At 39.2% G+C, this 20,365-nt stretch overlaps 1 protein-coding gene across 1 annotated transcript in view; it reads left to right on the forward strand.

The window, feature by feature from the left end:
• LOC106652664 (aromatic-L-amino-acid decarboxylase-like) overlaps positions 1 to 20,365 on the forward strand; it is a 259,293-nt gene that overhangs the window by 227,810 nt on the left and 11,118 nt on the right. Inside the window, exons 10-12 of the mRNA XM_014371756.2 lie at positions 13,742 to 13,794; positions 13,858 to 14,039; positions 14,490 to 14,567. Coding sequence (XP_014227242.1) covers positions 13,742 to 13,794; positions 13,858 to 14,039; positions 14,490 to 14,567 — 313 coding nt within the window. The remainder of the gene's footprint in view (positions 1 to 13,741; positions 13,795 to 13,857; positions 14,040 to 14,489; positions 14,568 to 20,365) is intronic.

Below are 20,365 nucleotides of genomic sequence, written 5' to 3' on the forward strand. Positions count from 1 at the left end.
ACGAACCGTTTCGGTATGAATGGATTCTTTTGTTCATGCGATCCCGTACGAAGGCCAGCAGGCTCTGAGTGGTATAGGTCGAGAGTTGACGGCTTCCAGGATTACCGTGCGCAGTAAGATGGCGAATGAGACAGGGTGGTCAAACGCAATGCGTAAAAGACCTCCCGAGTCAAAGTGAAAACATCACAACTACGTCTGTTAATCATTGACCATCCTCGGGGAAGCGAGGCTTCTTGGGAAGCCGGACCGTTGGATTCAAACATTCGTCAGAATAATAATGTAGATAGAAACTGTGACCGATGTTATGTTAAACTTATTCAAAGCCCGTGCACAGCGAAAATTTCAGTTTGTTTACCATACGAGTAGGGATCTAGATACGTACGTCTAGTCGGCTCAGTAGACAAATCATGACTCATGTCAAAAGTTAAAATTGATTTTATCCAAAAAAAAACGTCGTTTTAAAAAAAAAAATTTTTCATTTCTCGAATTTCCAAATGGAAACCATTTCAAATCACAGGGGTTTTGTTCAAATATCGCTTCCTCTATACCTAAACTAAAAGTTAGCGGGTTTTAGATTGAAGAAAATAAAGTTAAAAAATACACTTATTTCTCTAGTCCTTCGTTTTTGAGAAAAATTCTAGCAGTTTTCATTTATTTTTTCGTGTTTCGACCGCCATTTTTGTGTTTAAACATTAATTTTTTTAATCGGAACCCCGCTTACTATTAGTTCAGATATTGTGGACGCGATATTAGCACAAAACCTATGAGATTTGAAATGATTTCCATTTGGAAACTCGAAAAATGAAAAAGAAATTTTTTTCAAAATCACGTTTGTTGGATAATATCAAGTTTAACTTTTGACCTGATATATTTTTTCAAAAATCTGAGATCAAATTTGGAAAAAGCATTAAATTTTACGATAGAATTAGTTACTCGCATATTTTTTGACCAAGTTTTCACCAAAAATTAAGTGATCGAATAGTGTTGAAAAACGTCCTCTTGGGACTTAATAAGTTAAAAAATAACTATTATTTTTCAGACATTCCAAGCGTTAGTTTTAATTTTTAAAGTCTCTAACGAAACATTGAAAATTTAATAAGGAATGTCTCATGAAAAATTTCAAACTCATTAAAATGACTAATAAATGACTGCGGCAATACACCACCAGCTGAAGGATGATCAAGCGCGTATCGAGACGTCGCGAGTCAAAAGAAGTCACCCGATTTTACCATGCTTGCAATTACGATGAAGAGTCGCATCTTCGTACGTCTTTACGCGACGCGGATACCCCCATGACTCCGAGCCATATTCGAACCTATCCATAACCTTTGCGCGGGACCGCGCCACACACTCATACCCTCACAAACGCGTTATTGTGGCTCGCATCGAGATGTCCGAGAGTGCCCCTGTACATCGTACGACCGTGTCGACACATACACGGATCTCCAAACACACAATCGCGTTGAGTCACACAGAAGCACGCCAAACGCAGAACAGAGTTGCCGAGCCATTTGCCAATATGGCCGTTGCGAACACATACACACACGGCATTGCGCGTCTTTTCCAAGCCTGCATCATGCTTAAAACATGGCCGCTTCGCACGAATTCGTGATGCGCGATCACTCGAATGGATTTGATCTCGCTTTCTGTTCAGATGGTGGCCCGCACCTGCGATGAAATGAGACACAATACACGACACCGGGGGGCAGAATAACAGAATTAGCTAGACGAGAGCTTCTGCTCGCACTTGTGTTACACTTTTCCAATCTCACTCTACTCTCCGCCATTTTGCACACTGAATCAAGCTCCAAAAGAACCAATATTGTTCAGCAAGATTGGAAGGAGAACAATTCAAAAATGACACGACTCAAAGCGGCTTAGGATGACTCAATCTATTTATTCGGTAGCTCACAAAATTGAAAGTATAACTACGTGTACAAAGTATGATTCACACAAAAAAACTAGCTTTAATTGTCGAGTCGCTTGGATCACAATAGCCAACAGTGTTCACGCGTTGACCTCTCGAACGACAGTGACGACGCGCTCCACAGCGGGAGGAAGCGCGGCGCTCGAGTCGAGAGCCCAGTCCGACGCCAACGGTCTGAATGACTCGGGCTCACCCCCGTGAAATCAAAACACATAGTGTAGAACACATAGTGCTCATCTTGTTCGTCGTTGCTTTCTTCTTCAGAATCCGTCTTCTTGCTGTCGTGCAAGTATTTCATCGACACTGCTGCTTGGCTCAGCACACTGCTTCCAGATGTCCTTGACGATTGCAAAAATTGCACGTCTTGTGTTTATGCTGGCATTGTTTCGCTTAGGCTTGCCTCAACAGTAGCAAAGTCTATCTGCGTGGCCTGAGTATTTCTCTTTGGCCTCGATGTCGTTGCTTTGCTTTGTCGTTGGCGGTTTCTAAACTTGATGCTTGAATTCCTTTCTGCTACTCTGATACGGCCGATTTTTGGTGGCCAACAATTCGTATTTTGATGAATGATCGAGAGCTTTCGATGATTTATCAGCGTTTTGAACCACTTCTTCTCTGCTCGTTGCATCTTCAACTGCTTTGTCGAATTTCAAATCATTACATCTGAACAATTCGATGCGCGTGTCATTGTCGTTTATACCGCACACAAATTGATCCCGCAACGACGTGCTTAGATTCGTAAAGTTGTAATGCAGTTAGAGTTTTTTTAGATGCACTGCAAAGTCTGCAACCGATTCATTGTCTTTTTGCCTTGTTTGGTTGAAAACGCAACGTTGCATCACTTCGGATGGCTTGGGATCCAAGTGATCTGACATCTTCATACGATTTCGTTGCTGTTTTTCTTCGGAGTAGATAGATTTCTGATAAGCGTGATAGTCTATTTAGCAAGTTTACGCTTTTTTTCTCATCTTTGGTATCTTTGATTGCGAACCATACTTTCAGCCTCTCTATAAACGTGGCCCAATTGTCTTTGTCTAAATTAAACTTGAGCGCGTTTTCTGCCATTGTGCTAACTGAGTCACAGTCACTGTCACTATCAGTATCGCTGTTCTCACTATAAACCGCAGCGCTTGAATCGATTTTTCTTTCGGCGTTTTCTTTTTTCTTATCATTCGTCCGTTTTAACTATTTTCAGTTGATCAATTATTTCCTGTTTCACTAGTTCCTCTAACGTGCTTCGCAATTCGTCTCTAGTCGAATTATCGTCAATTTCGATGCCACGATGAGTTCTTCTATCATTTCCTCTTTTTTTTTAAATATATCCACGAAACACCACTTTTTTCCTTTTCGTCTTTACTCATCACTTTCACTCTCCACGTGCCCTGTAAACTTTATTTTTTACACATGTCTTATTTATAATAACCACTATATTAGACCACTGGTTAGTAGTAATGTAAAGTATTTATTAATAACATAAGGAGATTAAGGTATATGCCCCTATTTTCGATCATGTCCCTCTATTCGATCAATAATTAATATTAAAAACTTAATTGTACGTAAGAACATTTTTTTAAATTATTGGCTCAATGAATCGAACATCTTCAACAGAAATACATTATTCAAAATCAGATATCAAGTTTCAATCCTATGTAAAAAATTGATTTAAATTTGATCGAAATTAGGGCCTAACTGATCGAAAATAGGGGCATATACCTTACATGTCTTTCAGGAATGTGAGTGTGGCTTTTATAAAGGGCCAGCACTGACTGTTCGGGTGCTATCGGTTTGCACGCGTGATAGCATAGCAACGCAGCGCTACACATGTCAAGCATATGTCAAGAGTACTATACCACAGAGAGGAAATAAAAATTGTTTCCGTACATATTCAATCGTTCAGGAGTTACAGCCATGTAAACAGTTTTGTTCAAGCTCCCAAAAATACCTAATTTCTACTACGTGCAGAATTTTTCGAAATCATATTAGAAGTTCGCTGTATTAACCTCGCAAAAAATACACTAGAAACAAAGAGATTTGTGGCTTCCGCGTCTGATTTAGTTGAAAACTGTACTTCTGGCCGCTAATCAATGTAAAAAGTAAAATAAAGAAAAATTCGTGAAAAAATGGCTTATAATACGCCCGGAAAGGAACCAAGTAAAATTTGGGCTCCTGACCCATAATATCTTTCCAACATATTTTTCAGCCTTTTTTTTATGACAAAAGACTAACTTTTTACACTATTACTAAGCGATTTTCAAAAAAAGGCGTTTTTCACTCAACCCTACTTAGAACGGCTAAATTAGTCGTGGAAGTTTAACCTAATTTGAATTAAGAAAATTCTTCAATCAGGAGGAAAATTGCTGTCACAAAGTCGAAATAGGCTGTAAATTTGAGCGTGCTTATCTATGCTCTATGTCCCGCAAAAAATTATTAGTTGATTCAAATCGAATTTAATCTTTAACTTTCCTGTTTCTCGATTTTTTTTTGGTAACGATTACAGTGAAAGTTAAATGACTTATAATACCGCATATGACCGTAGGGAGTAGTATGCAACGAATTTTGAGTGCCTATTTCTCGATAGTGTGCGACAATACTTATCATCACGACACCAACGGTGTAATGTCGCCTACAGATAGGCACCAAAATTTCAAACTCTAAAAACCATCTAAAAGAGCCCACCCATAAGCAGCCCGCTATACAAGCAGCGATCCCACAAGCTGCTCGAGGCTTTCCAAGCGCTTCGAGCCGTAGATAGAGAAATCTAACACCTTTTTTTACGACCGCCATAAAAATCGACGGTTACTTATTCTCTCTCCCGAAAGATGTCACATTGAACGATCTAACGAGAATATTCGAGAACGTATAACACAAGGCAAATACTTTCTGCCTTCTGGAGGAGATTGAGTTGCCGCCGAGTTTTTCTTTGCTTCAGTCTCTTGCCTGGCCGCTTCAGCCAACCTAGTTCTTTCTTGTTTGCCGACTCGTGCGACGTATGCGTCACGCTTATTCATCCTCATGGCTTTCAATTTTTCTTTATCTAAGGTTTCGTAGCCCTCCTTTATAATAAAATCTGACTCGGTGTATTCACCTGCTACATGCTTCAAAAACCTACAATAATTATCGATCGCGTGACCCGCATCTTCCAGCTCGAGTTCCTCGTACGCCTCCATCATTTGGGACGTCGATAACGTTCTCAAATACTCCGTCAGATCATATGACACGTCGCCTATCGTAACATTCGCCAGAGTCTCATTCATTGACTTCGAGGCCAGTTTAAATAAAAAAATAAAAGAATTTATAAAACCTAGGAAAAAAAAGTCGACTTTTACACTACGGTTCGAGCTGAAGAAGGCACTGGCCTCACGATCTTACAATTTCCCAAATTCGTAGCTTAATAATAAGATAAGGGGTAGATATTACTACTAATCGCTTTGCCAACTCGTTCAAATTTGCCGCTTACTAGATCTTTGACAACTTCGGTACCTTAGGCCGCAGCCGCGTATTTTTCGATCGTCTGCCGAAATCGGAGTCTTTCGGACAATAACCCGAAGTATACATATACTATCATATATATCCCAAATGAACACTCTTTGCCGCGACAATGTTAACGTTCTTCGGTGCTTTAAATCGTATATAGGAGAACTGTTACCGCTGCTCAGGACCTATCTCGCGCGTCTGTTTACACACTCGATCTCGGACCATTCTGAATTTCGCGCTCGCGTATTTTTACAGTCGCTCGCTTAAATAACCGTTACAAATAATTTTTATGCCTATAAGCTATTCTCAACCTATCTACTAATCACGTATTAACGTTTAACTTGTTGGGCGCCATTTTATAACGGGAAGTTGATCGGAGAGATCCGTGGGCCGTAGGAGCAGATTGGGTTCAGCTGAGGAAATAGTCGTGCTTGTTCGTTTTACAATAAATCGATTTATTTACGGTTAAAGCTAAGGACACACAAAATATAATTAGAATTAAATTAGGCAATGGCCTGTGATGATAAATATGCAATAAATTAAGTTGGCTTAGGCCACAGATAGAATACGCGCTCACGACTATGATATCAGCGAGCCGCTGCTCCGCTCAGTGTGCGAAGAGAGAGAGATTACTTTTTAAGTCGAACAGGTACTTACAATCGACGGTCAGCCTATCGGGATGGCTCGCTTGGCACTCTCGTGACGTCAGGCACTTGCACCCAAGCACAAATCACCGTGACTCTAATCGTAATCTAATTTGCAATCGCGAAGTAATAATTAATTAATAAGGCAAGCGTATGCCTATTAACGTGGCCAGCGATATCAAAGCCCGTAAAAGTCTCAGCTCGCGGCCTGTCAATCTTAGGCGCGAGCCCCGGAAATCTCTCTCCCCTCTCTCAACGCACAACAACGGCGCCGCGACTCGTCGGCCGACGATCCGTCGTGCTGAAATAGAATCACATAATATTTATAATTATTATATTTAATAACAATTGCCGGGAGAGAGTCTAACGAATAATATATTCGTTACAGTCTAAACACCACTGTTATAAAATAAATGCTCTTTCTTTCCTATAATTTCAAATTCTTATCACTTACTATCCACCTACAAATATGCAACGCAATACAAAACAATATTTGCCTTAACGTAATCACTGCTCGTCGGGCACCGAACGGGAAACCGTTCTGCCCGACCCAAAGTGACCCTCCTTCACACACACACATCACTCGCAAGTCGCCGGTCCTCAGCTGATCTCTCGTGTTTCGTCTCCTTATGGACGTAGCACGAGAAAAGGCTAGAATCATTATCCGAGGCCATGCGAACCTTTTGTTCGCAACACTAAGTCCCTTCAGGACGTTACAATGAACGTCCAGCAGCACGAGGTACATGAGGCCATGAGAAAAACACGGCAGACGATACAAAATGCAAGTCGGTTTTAACATTTTTCATTACCATTCAACGATCCTGCTGCGTCTTGCAAGTATTTCTCTCTTGTGATACGCCATAATATTGCCTGAGAATATCAATCATTCATTTCGAGTCAAGTTTAAGATAAAAATACGCGTATTTCTATCTGCATAAAAGACTTGACGCGAACGCAATTACAAAGAGTTGTTGTACAATGGTGTATGGAGGGGATGACTTGTAGCGAGTCTGCGAGGTCTTACAGAGATTCGCCAACACCACAGAAGTTTAGTCAGTTTTAGCTAAGAATATCCTGACAGTCACTAGACGGACAAGTGACCAGTGTCCCTCAAAATGGTCAAGTTTGTCTCAGCCCTTTAGGTACAAAGTTTTGTAGCTCTACACTAAGTTCTGAAAAAGACTAGTGTCAACGCAGGTTGTTAACTGACGTAGGATGACCGACTTACGATCATCCGCCACTGATGAGGAGCTTTCAGCAAGGTCAGCCTTCTCCTGGAGATGAAGGTTCGAATTGCCAATGACGTCGTTGTTGGCTCAAGTCCAAGCTCACAATCGTCCGAGCAGCTGGGCATGGATGGCCTTGGAAGTTGGAGAGTTGTATGCTCGGGATGCTTGGCTGTCACTTGAAGTTGAACAGTCAAAAGTCGACCCACTTTTCTGATCTCACTTGTAACAAGTCGAAAAGTCAGAAGCTGATTGAATTTTGCTGGGAGGCACTTATACTAGTACTCTGAATTCAGCCCTTCTTCTTTCGGGCACGAGTTTTTCATGGCGGGCGCAACCTGGCGGCCAAGTCAGAAGCTCCTAAGTAGAAAAGTGGAGAAAGGTGATGAAATTATGATGCGAGTATTTGTAATTTGACCAAGTTTACTATTGAGAAGTTAGCCTAGGTCAAAACTCTCGAGAGCTCGTCAACGCTAGTGCGAGGACGAGGGTCGATGTGTTCTGGTTGTCTAGGTCTTATATAGCTAGCGAAAGCGCTCTGATGAGCTGTCAGCGCAAGGCTGCACAAGTCAGACGCGTGCAATTGTGCACGTCATCTGAGTGGGGACGCACGCAGTGGTCTCGTCTAGCGAGTGGGAATAACAGAATCAGGTACGCGACCTCCTCTCTTTTTTTCCTAAAATACCGTGATTTGCAGTACGTTCTAACTGCGTAGTTTTCACGTGCCGCTATAGCCGAACACATTGGAGCACCGCATATGGGTTATTTTTTCATGAGTATAGTTCAGGCATTATATAAATAATTAATAACTAATTGAATGAGTGCATGGGTAGTAGAGTGGAGCGAAATGATCGAAAAATTTTAAATCACTTTCTAATAGCGTTCAAAGTTAATCTTTTACACGAATTAAACAACGAACGTTGAGTAGCCGTATTAACGAGGAAACATGATTTTTCGTCCTTCAAAACACAAAAGCAGCTATAAATAAATTCACTGTTAAAATTTCGCGTGTACCTGCGTTCTTACGTATTTTTGGGACCCCTAGAAACATTCCCCTGTGGTTGATACCCGGGTCAAGTGAAAAAAAAGGTTGTCGCGACCACCAAAAATGCGTTTTTTAAAGGGATCGCTCATATAAGGAGCGTAAAAAACGACTGAAGTTCTAGCTCAAGACGTTTTTTGTTTTTATTGATGGATTAAAATAAGTTTTTGTACCATCAAAGTACCATCAACGATTGCCGGTCTCAGAATTTTATTTTCTCATCAATTACGCGGTCAGGACTATAACTTGACTGCATGAGAAAATGCAAAAAAAAACGTCCAAAAATCGTCGTTTTTGAGGTTACACCAGTACAAGGAGAGATCTATAATACACTATAGCAATCGCAACTGATTATTTATGTATTTTATAAAAGGTATAATCAATTTATGAGTTCCCCATATATTTTATTTCGTTTATATGGCTTAAGGTTCGATTTTGAATTAAGAAAAATGAAATCACACGAAAAAACTGGGTTTGACATTCAGGTTGCAGTAAAAAAAATCATTTGTTAACATCTACTCAACGTTTGTTGTTTTATTTGTGTAAAAGATTAACTTTGAACGCTATTAGAAAATGGCTTAAAATATTCCAATTATCTCGCTCCACCCTAATAGGTAGGTCTCACTATAAAACACTGCAATGGTGACATAAATTTCTATTTTCACTAAAATTTAGAAAGTTGATAACAATTACAACAGTTCTCGTATACACTGATATTATGGATACTACACGATGAGTTGTCAAGAGTCTGTACAAATGATTTGAGCAGTTGACGCGAAGCTAAATCGTATTAATTCACACTTGTCTTCTTCGAATAGTCGCACATGAGATGTACAAAGCTTTCTTGAGCGACAACGATTTGAACTTGATTTGTGAGAAAAACCGCAGCACAACGATTGAGGTTATATTAATCCTTTCGTTCGAATGAGTTAACAGCTGGAACTGAGGTTGACCGAGATCACGTGAAGATTGCACATGGCAAGGTGTAACCTTACTTTCCCTCGTCATGCGCTAGCGCAACTAAGAAGCGCCAAATTATCTCGAGAATTGAGTCAATGAAAAAAAGATTCCACCAGGCCTACAGTAGACATTACACAGGCACAAAAAAAATGTTCAGTTTCAGAGAACGGACTCAGTAGACTTAATGTTTTGGGGTCGCTAAATCCGAATCCATCATCGGTTTTTCGCCATCAGATCGATTTAAGGTCATTTGAAGGTCATGTAAAGGCCAAATCATGAAAAATTGGTTCTAAAATCTGAAACTATACCTACATAGGTTTTTGACTCTGCTGCATTCAAATCTGAAGTCAGATGACCTCTACGACCTTACTTTCAAGGTCATTTGCAGGTCAAACTTGGAAAATTCGATTTAAATTCCGAAAAATATTTATATTTTTTATGTTTTGAGGGTCGCTGAATTAGAATTCAAGGTCATTTTGACTGAATGTTGACATCTACAGGTCATCTGAAGATCATTTGAAGGTCAAGTCATGAAAAAAAGGTTACAAAATTGGAAAAAAACTTCTACATGGGTATTCGAGGATGCTGAATTCAAATCTGGAGTCAGATAACCTCTATGATCTTACTTTCAAGGTCAAACTTAGAGAATTCCATATAAGAATGCAAAAAATATCACATTTATGTTTTGATGATCGCTAAATTTGAAACAAAGTTCATTTTCACTATACTGTTATTTTAAGCTTATTTCAAGATAAAATCTAGTGAAAACGATAAAGTATCGAAAAAAGATTGTGTATAGGTTTCGGGAACTGAGTAATTCAGTTTTTTGATGTAAAAAATCAATATCAAGTTCATTTCAAGGTTAAGTTAATGAAAAGAGGGCAAAACTTGATGAAATATTGTTAATTTCATATGCCTTTTTACTTTTTTTTTTGTGACGCCTCTTTTTTTCTTCAAACGATTGGCAGAGAGGTTGCCGTCTGCGTTTAGTTTCTTTATGTTCGCTCTTTCTCTTCAACATACAGCAGTAGTCAGCCATCAATGCAACATCCCGTCTACCTTGATATCGCTGCTCCACATGTTTCATGTCTTGATGGAATCGTTCTCCTTGCTCGTCGCTAAAATCACCACAGTTTTTGGGAACTCATTCTATTTCACCAAAATTGTTTATCATTGTTGATATTAAAACTTTGTAATCATCGCTTCTGCGATTACCTCGAAAATTTTCCACAACATTTTTGAAGCTAACACATGCAGCTTTCTGAATCCCAGTCATCTTAGTTGGAAAATTGTCATCTTTCAGCAATTTTCTTATTTCTCGTCCATCGAATATTCCTTCTTTTAATTTGGCATCCGATTTATAGGAAAATTTAAATTCTAAATATTTGTAGCATTCATCGCTCTCACTCAAAGCTTTAACGAATTGTTTCATAATGCCCAATTTGATATGTAAAGGAGGTAGTAAAACATTTTTATGGTCTACTAACGGACTGTTAATAACATTATGATGTCCAGATTCTATAGAATTTCTCTCAGACTACTTGTAGTCAGTATAATGTTCTTTACGATCTCTGCTGTTCCATTAGCACTTGAAACGTGGGTACTTTGTAAATCCAGATTGCTGCCCTGCTGATGGGAGGGGGGCCAACATAGAGGAACTAAACGCAAACGGCCACGCAAACCACCTTTACGCCGGTCGTTTGAAGAGAAAAAGGTGCGTTACAAAAGAAAAAGGTAAAAAGTCATACTAAATTAACAATATTTCATCAATTTTTTCCGCCCTTTCATTCACTTAATCTTGAAATGATCTCAAAATAACCCAGTATAGTGAAAATGAACTGTGACTCAAATGCAGCGACCCTCAAAACATAAATGTGATATTTGTTGCATTCTTATATTGTCTCTATTTTTAAATTCTCTAAGTTTGACCTTTAAATGGCCTTGAAGGTAAGATCGTAGAGGTTATCTAACTTTAGATTTAAATTCAGCATTCTCGAAAACCCATGTAGGAATTTTTTTCCAATTTTTTAACCTTTTTTTTTCATGACTTGACCTTCAAATGACCTTCAAATGACCTGTAAATGTCAACATTTAGTCAAAATGACCTTGAATTCTAATTCAGTGACCCTCAAAACATAAAAAATATAAATATTTTTCGGATTTTTATATCGAATTTTCTTAGTTTGACCTTCAAATGACCTTAAATCGATCTGATGGCCCAAAACCGACGACGGATTCGGATTCAGCGACCCCAAAAACATGAAATCTACTGGGTCCGGTCTCTGTAACTGAACATTTTTTTTGTGTGCCTGTGTTATTGGTCTTCATGTCCAGCCTCGATGGTGGAATTGAAGGATCTTTACCTGGTCGTAATCGATGAGCTGCTTCAGATTTGCTGACCGATGATTCGAGCCTTGGTCGTGTCAAGGCAGTTGACTTCAGGTGGCTACTTCAGGTGCGGTGAGGCGCAAGGAGCGATAGGCATCTACCTTACTTTGGTTTTCTGTGTGTTGTTATTTTAACCTTTTTATCTGCTCTCTCTTTTGCTTATATGCCAAAATAAAAAGCCTCGCTTCTCCAACCACAACAACGTCTTCTAATTTACCTCCGCCACTATTTAATTACCAACAATTTGGTCCTTCGAGCCGGATAAGAAAAATGGCGGACGGGCAACAAGAAGGCAAGTAAAATTCAAACACTGCTATCGTGCTTTACTACATTTTACGAGCCGAACATATGCTGTTCCACAAGGTGTGGTTGACCAAACTACTGCCTGTGAGGTACATGGTCGCGAAGTAAATCCAGATAAATGCGATCGTGTCATCAACAAGATGGCGTCGAATGTATACACGAGCGAACTACATGCACTCACGCCTGCAGACTGAAACGATGCAAGCTCGTTCAAGAGCGTACGCATGTATTGGCCGCAGCGCAAAGCAAATGCAACCAATGGGCTAAGAGTACTTGCTACTCCAATGTTCCTTTTCGTCTCATAACCTGTATGGGGAATTACACATGCAACTTTTACATACACAAGCGCTCGCACTAGCAATTACGCAAAGGTTGTCGCTCGACAACTTATACTCACCTTGTTCGATCTCTTTCACAGCACCGAATCAATTGACCATGCAACGGCAGCTGCATAGGACACTCGTTCTACTGGCTCGTACTATAATTGAGAAACCAATGGAAGAATGGACGCTTGGACATGTCGTGAGTCATCGAACACTTCTCGGTGGCTATTGGACCGACTATATGGGAAATCACTCGCGTCTCGTAAGCGTCGTCGAAATTCCAGACGATCCATATTTTCAAGAAGACGTGTACGCAGAGGCCGAAACGTTAGTCGTCAGCGCTCAAGCGCGTCTCGTTGATGTTGAACTCCAATCGCAGCCGCAGAACATCGACGTCGAACAAACAGGGCCAATAATGCACTCCATTCGAGGGCCAGTACGACTACCACGCATTGAGCTCAATAAATTCGACGGCACGCACAAGGAGTGGGAATCTTTTCGAGATTTGCTTTAATCGCTAGTGCACAACGATCATGTCGTGCACAACGTGATGTCGAGCGGCTACACTATCTGAAGACGAGCCTGCGAGGAGATGCAGCATCCGCCATCAAAGGCTTTGAAATTACCGCTCAGAACTATCAATCAGCTTGGGCAGCCTTACTGTCACGTTACGATAATCACCGATTGCTGGTACGAAATCACATCGAAGCGCTGCTTGATCTGAGAGCCATGACAGCAGAGTCCGCTGCGGAGTCGCAAAGAGTCCTAGATGACATCAATCGGCATCGAGCCCCACTAGAGTCGCTTGGCCGGGAAGTAACGCAATGGGACGACTGGTTCATTGCTCTTGGCAGCCGGGCTATGGATCCTGCGACGAGATTAGCCTGGGAAGGAGAGGTAAACTTGCATAACCAGAAGGAGCCAGATGCTCACCCTACATTCCAACAGCTTGAACAATTTTTACTACGCCGAAGCCTGACACTCAAAGCCTCAGGAATAGATTATACATTACACTTGAGCTATATTCGTCGACCAGCAGATCGTACTACCACCTGAAACGTACGCAGCTTCGTCACTACCAGCGAGGCAAAGTGTCCACTGAGTAAGGGCAAACATCATCTAGGCAGATGCGACTCTTGTTTGAAATTGGACGTAAGCTCTCGCAGAGCACTAGTCTCGAAGGCTCTGTGTCTCAATTGCCTTCGAAGCCAGCATCGCGCTCAAGATTGTCCAGCGATGTTTACCTGTCGACTTGGTACGAATTTGGCTCACGAAAACAGCTGCATCTCTGTGAATAATCAAAGTTTTGCAATTTTAAAAACTGCAATGAAAAGGGGACAAAAATCCCATTCGAAAATGAAATAAATTGTTTTCCAATTTCAAGCCCCCTGTTACCCTTTAATGCAATTTGTTTTTCTTTCAAGTGCAATAATATTCAATGTTATGAATTTTTTCAGATATTGCATGGGAAATAGTGTCTGAAATGTTTACTGAAATACAAGAATCAAAGGTAATATATATTAAAACTTATCTAACAGATAACACATTAACGTTAACATTTTTTCACGTTTAGGATCTAATGGATGATGTATTAACAATAAACGAAAAGAAAAGGAAAATAACACTTGAGCAACGACGCTCATTTTTTGTTCGTATGGTATCTGATCCTGCAATTCAACCTGGATTTACAAAGACACCTAATCGTTCTCAAGTGGCGACTCTTTTTAAAGATAATAATAGTCCTCAAAATACAACGTATGTAAATTAATACAACATATTAAAAATAGTAAAATATGTGCTTAGAGAGCCAAAAACTGGAAAGCCTCAGAGCACGTCGAATTATCGGCTGAGGCAAAGCCGAGATACTTACTTTTTCGCTTTGGCCGCAGAGACGGAAAAAGTTAGTTTCAGCTGTTGTAGCATGAAAATATTTTTTTCATTTTTTTAGTTGAAACTAATCTTTTCCGTCCCTGTGGCCAAAACGAGAAAGTTGATTTTTACTGTGGGATTCATGAAAAATAGTATACGCACCTATGAAGCAAAAAAAGAAAGTTTCAGAGCACAAGTTTATCAGCCTCGGCTTTGCCTAGGCCGATAATTCCACTTTCTTTTTTGGAAAAGTGATCGAAAAAGGCTTCCCAGTTTTTCGCTTCCTAGGTTCATAATATATTATACAGTCATTGCATTACAATATTCTTCCTTAAGACATACATGGATTTCTTGGCCATTTTCGTACTTGATGCAAACTCGAGAGACAACAGATAATAATGAATTATCACTAAGGTAATAAAATAATTAAGATTTATTTTTATTATAAATGATATAAGGATATAAAAAATAATATATCATTGAAATAAAATCAGTGTCATGACCGCAACAATTTTCAACAAAAAAGGATAAATAATAAAGGATTTGAAGTACAAAAAATATTACACAGTACTGTAACAGTACATAAAAAGAACATATAAAGTAACACATGAAAATTATTCTCATTACATAAACCTTGGAACCGTTTCAGATCGAAATCTCAAAAAAAAGTCGAGACCAAAAAGTTGAAAGCTATAAAGTCCAAAATGAAAAAGATCGTAATAAATTTTTAGTTAATTTAAAAATCTATGTTATTCTTTTGTTGATATTACTTGACCTTCAGTTCTAAACAAAACCTATGTTATTTTCATTATGTATTTTTGCTTCATTACGATTTGTATATAGATTGTTATCAATTAATAAAGTAGGTCTAATTATTGTAAATAAATATAATATTTATGCACTGTGAGCAAGAGCCAAGCACACATGGCGTAATAACAACGTGAGATTTTTCGAGGGTAACATGTGCCCAACATGCGCCAACGCGTTAGAGAAACCCGTACATGTATGTAAACGAACGTATGACACCTGTGGTGAATTTTGAAATGACGCAAATTCGGCAAATATGGGGAACAAGGAGATGACCTGCACGCCCCTAGGGTCACCAAGGTACTCGAACTCGGAGAACAGCTCACCCAAATATGGGTACATAGAACGACATATGTGTGACCCGTGGATCAACAAGTGACCAATAGCATAAAAGTTCACAACTTGGGAAAAAAACCAAGATGTATTCCCATTGAAAATATGCGTGCATAAATTAGTATATAAGCTGGGTAAAAATTAGGCTCTGGGCAGATATGTTATAGGGACACACCAGTGTTAGAAACCTGAAATTATTTATTGGTGTAAAATAATGCATCAACCAAGTTTCAACAAATATCAAAATCATCCATGCTTTTTTGATTTATTTTGAATTCAAAAAACCTGTATAGACCCGTAGCATATCAATTTATAGGTCGAGATCACTAAAAGAAGATTCAGCTTGGATAAATACCTACCGCAGGATTCTAAAGAGAGGTTTTAACCAATTTTTATAGTTGACGGCTTAAACTCGTTGTAAAAGTATTCTCCTCCACTTAAGTGTAACAAAATTTTGCAAAATGGCATAGGAATATTAGTGTGGCTATAAATGTACAAAATATCCAAAAATAATGAAATGTTATGAATGCTTATATTGCATTGTAAAAGGCAGATATAAATATTCCTATGACATTTTTCAAAATTCTGTAACGTTTAATGGAGAAGAATACTTTTACAAAGAATATAACAATCAGCTATAAAAATTGGTTAAAAACTTTCTTTAAAATCCTGCGGTATACAAAAATTTCTTAGTTTGTATTTTACAGCCAAGGGTTTTAAGAAAGGGTCAAGAAGTTTGTTATAATATGTAACACTTTCCTGAAAGTGTATTTTACAGTTCGAGGTTTGAACTTGATATAAGCGATTCGACGCAGATACACGCCGCTTCCCCACATTGGCGAACTCTTAGCTCGACAAATTTGGATCGCACCCGCTCGCTGCCTTAGTGAACTCTTGCTTACTAAGAGTTAGCACAGAAAAGTTCGCTAAGGCTAGCGAACGAAACTTTGTATAGCTGCGTGGACTGCCCACCCCAGCTCCACCGGACAATCGCGCGTCACCACCGCGTTGCGCCGCAGCCACGCGTCGCTATAAATACAGCACGCCTTGCTGGCAGAACTCATTTGAAGTCGAGTTCTCAACCGTGACAAATCAGCAATGGTTCCTTAGTTATCCAAAAGACCACTGCCTTCCGAGAGGGTCACTCGGCTAGGGAGTTGGACGGAATAAGATTTTTTTTTACCTTCTTGACTCGTCATTCGAAATCTTGACTCGTCATTCCTTCACTTACCCTCTCAAGAACGACCACGAGGCACGGTTACTTGAAGATCGGCGGCCATGACATTTCAACATCAAGCTGGGATTACCTCACCAACGCTACAGCTACACAAATCCCAGCGGGCTTCAAAACATCTATTAAACGGTTCTTTTTAGGGCTCACTTTTTTCGCTTCGCAAAATCTAAAATATTCGCCTTGATTTTGAACAACAACGCCTAAGTTGCCCTTCTCAAGGCTATTGTCAAACTGATGATTAGATGTCAAAGTCTCAGATATGACTTTAAGAAATTCAACCAAGTGGACCTTCTCATGGTTACCCTTGCCCTCTTTACTTTAATTAGCTGACATCAAGCCATTTTTGACTAAATCGTATTCTGAAGCCACAAATATTTTCGTTTTATGGGTGTTTTTTGTAGGGCTGAGGCAGTCTCAAAAATTTTATCACGGAGTAGATCTGTTTCAAAAAATCATATCAAAATAACCGTTTATGCAGAAAAAAAATCAAAAACTATTAAGTATTTACAGTGTAATGTATTCACGTAATGGCCAATATGTACTCAAATAGTTTAGGACACGCTTTATTCGTCCGTCTGAATAAATGCAACAATCTGATTACGTTGAGATAAATGAAAATAATTAAGAGTTTATTATATTACAATGTGAAAGCTAGTTCGCTAGCTATGTAAGAAAAAGGGCACTACCACGTGATATGTGGCACGTTGATCGTAAAAATATAATGAAGAAAATAATGATATGTAATGCGTAATTCAGATTTTACAATTATTTCGTCGTCATGTTAATTTCTATTGCATCTTGGCTGGATAATTAACACTCACGAAAATCTCTGAGAGGTGCGAAGTCACGGGTGGAAAAAATCGATTTCCATGCGAGAGAGCTCGTGGATTTCATCACTTATATGTTAATTTTTTTGGGGTCTCCTGGTACCCAATACTGAAGCTCTCTGAGCTTAGTTTGATCTCATGGGCCTTAGGGCCCATTTTTCAGAGGATTTTCCACATTATAAAAAATCTTTGTTAATTTTTATATCGATATAGAAGTACTGAAATGAAAAAGGGCAACGATAAAGTTTTAAAAGTTTTCAAAGAATCTGCTTGAATTTTTTCAGATTTTTCGGGACCATTTATTACTTAATTCAAGAGGCCCAAATTTGACGCTTTTTTTTATAGATTTTAGGACTTCTCAAAGAGAGTGGTAGATGGTCCCTAAAATTCTGAAAAAATTCAAGCAGATTCTTTGAAAACTTTCAAAACTTTTGATCGTTGCATTTTTTCGCTTAAGTACTTCTATATCGATATAAAAAATAACAACAATTTTTTTACAATGTGGAAAATCCTCTACAAAATGGGCCCTAAGGCCCATGAGATCAAACTAAGCACAGGGTGCTTCAGTATTGGGTACCAAGAAACCCCAAAAAATTTTTGGAGCAAATCTATGACCCAGAGCTGGGGTGGTCTCCTCGTTAGTATTCACTTATGCTAATCTTCTTTCTTCATCAACAAATGCTGATGGCCGGCTTCCGCTTGAGTGGGACGTCGTCACCAGGAGTTTGACGAATAAATAGAGATGCTTTTAGAAGTCACTTTCACATGTTTTACGTTGCTATTGCTTTTCAAGGAGCACAATTTTGCACACGTACGTTGCAGACAGGCAGGTTCATTGTAATGGCCGACTCGTGACGTGGTTGTTGTCATTGCTCTCATGTGTCACAAAAAGTGACGAGCGATAGACAATCAATATTGATCGATAGGTGTCGGTAGTTGTATCGATTCTCGTCTGTTTACTTCACATGTCAACAATCTGTGATTAGTTTGGTTTTCGTTCGCTGCTAGTTATTTGGTAACTTGGAGCTGAATGCTCTGGTAGGAGGTCCCAAGCCTCGTAATTCGGGTACAGGAAAAGAAATGATAAGAGTCAATTCAGTTATAATTACTGAGGTTAAAATTTATTAGCTTCGCTCTGTTACACCTTCGGAGGTCTCTTCACGATTGACTAGTCGCTGCCGCTGGCCGCTCAGCGGCGCTCTTCTTACCGCCAGAGGAGAGAAGGCGGCGAGCCCCTGAGTAATGTTCATCAGCTTATCGATACGTTGGTGTTTTAATGGATCGTCTCATGTGTCGTAGGTATTATGTAAGGTTACTTACATCAGGATCAAGTTGCAAGTGTCAAGCTAGCCTGTTACCTATCTAGTGTGTTTGATTAAGTGGTATTATTTGCTAATACTGTTCTTTTGTTGTAAACGTCCGTGTTTTCATCATTGACTGTTGTCGTCTGTCTCGTGGTGCTTTGATGAGAGAGGCATCATATCTGCTTGTTCGGTGTCTCATGTCGTGTTACTTGAGGAGCATCAGCCTGCCGGTGGCAGTGTATCTCTTATTACTCATCTCATATATCTTGGTTGTTCATTGTCTTCTCGTGTTGATCATTTCTTCTTTCTTGCAGGTCTCAGGTGCTCGAAAAACATAAATGTTTTGTAAGGATAAAGTGCAAGGGGCTCGTCTTCGTCTATCACAGCTAATTTCTACTCGTTGAACTCAAGAGAAAGTTTCATGACTTGTAGCGCATAGAGTATGCCACTATAACACATAGCAGCCACTCACTAGCAGCCGACAAACATCACCTGTAAGAGATGAACTCTGCGTTGCAGATCGATAGTGTAATCACTTATCAATGCGCGTGCAGTTCTTTATGCCGACCAAGACGTGATCCGCGAGTTCATTCCGTTCAAATCTGCTTGTGAGTGCGTATGCTCAGTACCATGAGCTGAAAAGACGCGTGATTGCTACTTCCATCCAAGCATGAAACCAGAGACCAAAAGTCCCTGAAGAAAATGGACCAAACGAGACGATCCCCTTACACCATTGTCGAGACGAAACATCAGATAAGCTAAGAATTTATATTGCAATCGGTCGAGCCTCACCGGGTCATTTTGATTAGAATGTAACCTAGAACTCCCCACATGAACTCGCCGCCCGTATGAGATTCTGAATGTATGATTGCTTGTTGTCTAGCCGAGATGAAAATAAAGATGGTATGAGTGGACGAATTATTTGTATTTAGCATCTTTTTGGAACTATTATTATCTTTTCTTGTTACTTTATTTTTGATGGTCCACGTATGGAGTTATTAAATTTTGCCCAGGGTTGTCAATGTTCCAAAAAATGTACTCTTTTCTCGAAAACAATCAACATTAGAAAATAAGTTATTAAATATTCAAATCACACCTGTGATACTCTAAACTTAAGGTTCTTATTCTACAATTTTGGGTATTATTAGCCACAAATAAAGTCTCTTTAAAAAAAAAAATTTAAATCAAAGTTTTTTTTTCAGTACTTAAAATCGTATTTTTTTGCAAAAAATTGTTTAAAACTTTTTTAATTTTTATCAGAAGTTAACTATAAACTTATATTCAAAAAATACATTGAATTTTACATAAAAAAAGGGTGCTCAAGAATTATTCTTTTATTTTTCAATTATTTTCTTAATTGCAGACTACAATTAAGAAAAAAATTCTGCCTACCTCGGCGTCCACGGGTTAAGATCCTGAGCGCATTTATATTTTTGAAGTAAGGCTTTTTCATCCTCTTTTTTTATGCCGTGTCGGCCAAGAGATTTCTATAAACTAAGTATGTTCTTCTTGATATTGAGTGTTTAAGCATAGACCACGACCAGAGCGTTTTAAAATTTTGTGGACGTATTGATTGATGTTTGTACGTGTATGTTTTACAACGTAAAAGAAAATCATGTTGACTCATCACTATTGTACGAGCGCATGCGAGTTCATTGTTTGGAGTAGCGTATTGCTTTTTGCGTATTCGAGCGCCTATGAGAAGAG

This window comes from Trichogramma pretiosum, unplaced genomic scaffold (genome assembly GCF_000599845.2).
Source record: "Trichogramma pretiosum strain Unisexual culture from Peru unplaced genomic scaffold, Tpre_2.0 scaffold88, whole genome shotgun sequence".
NCBI lineage: Eukaryota > Metazoa > Arthropoda > Insecta > Hymenoptera > Trichogrammatidae > Trichogramma > Trichogramma pretiosum.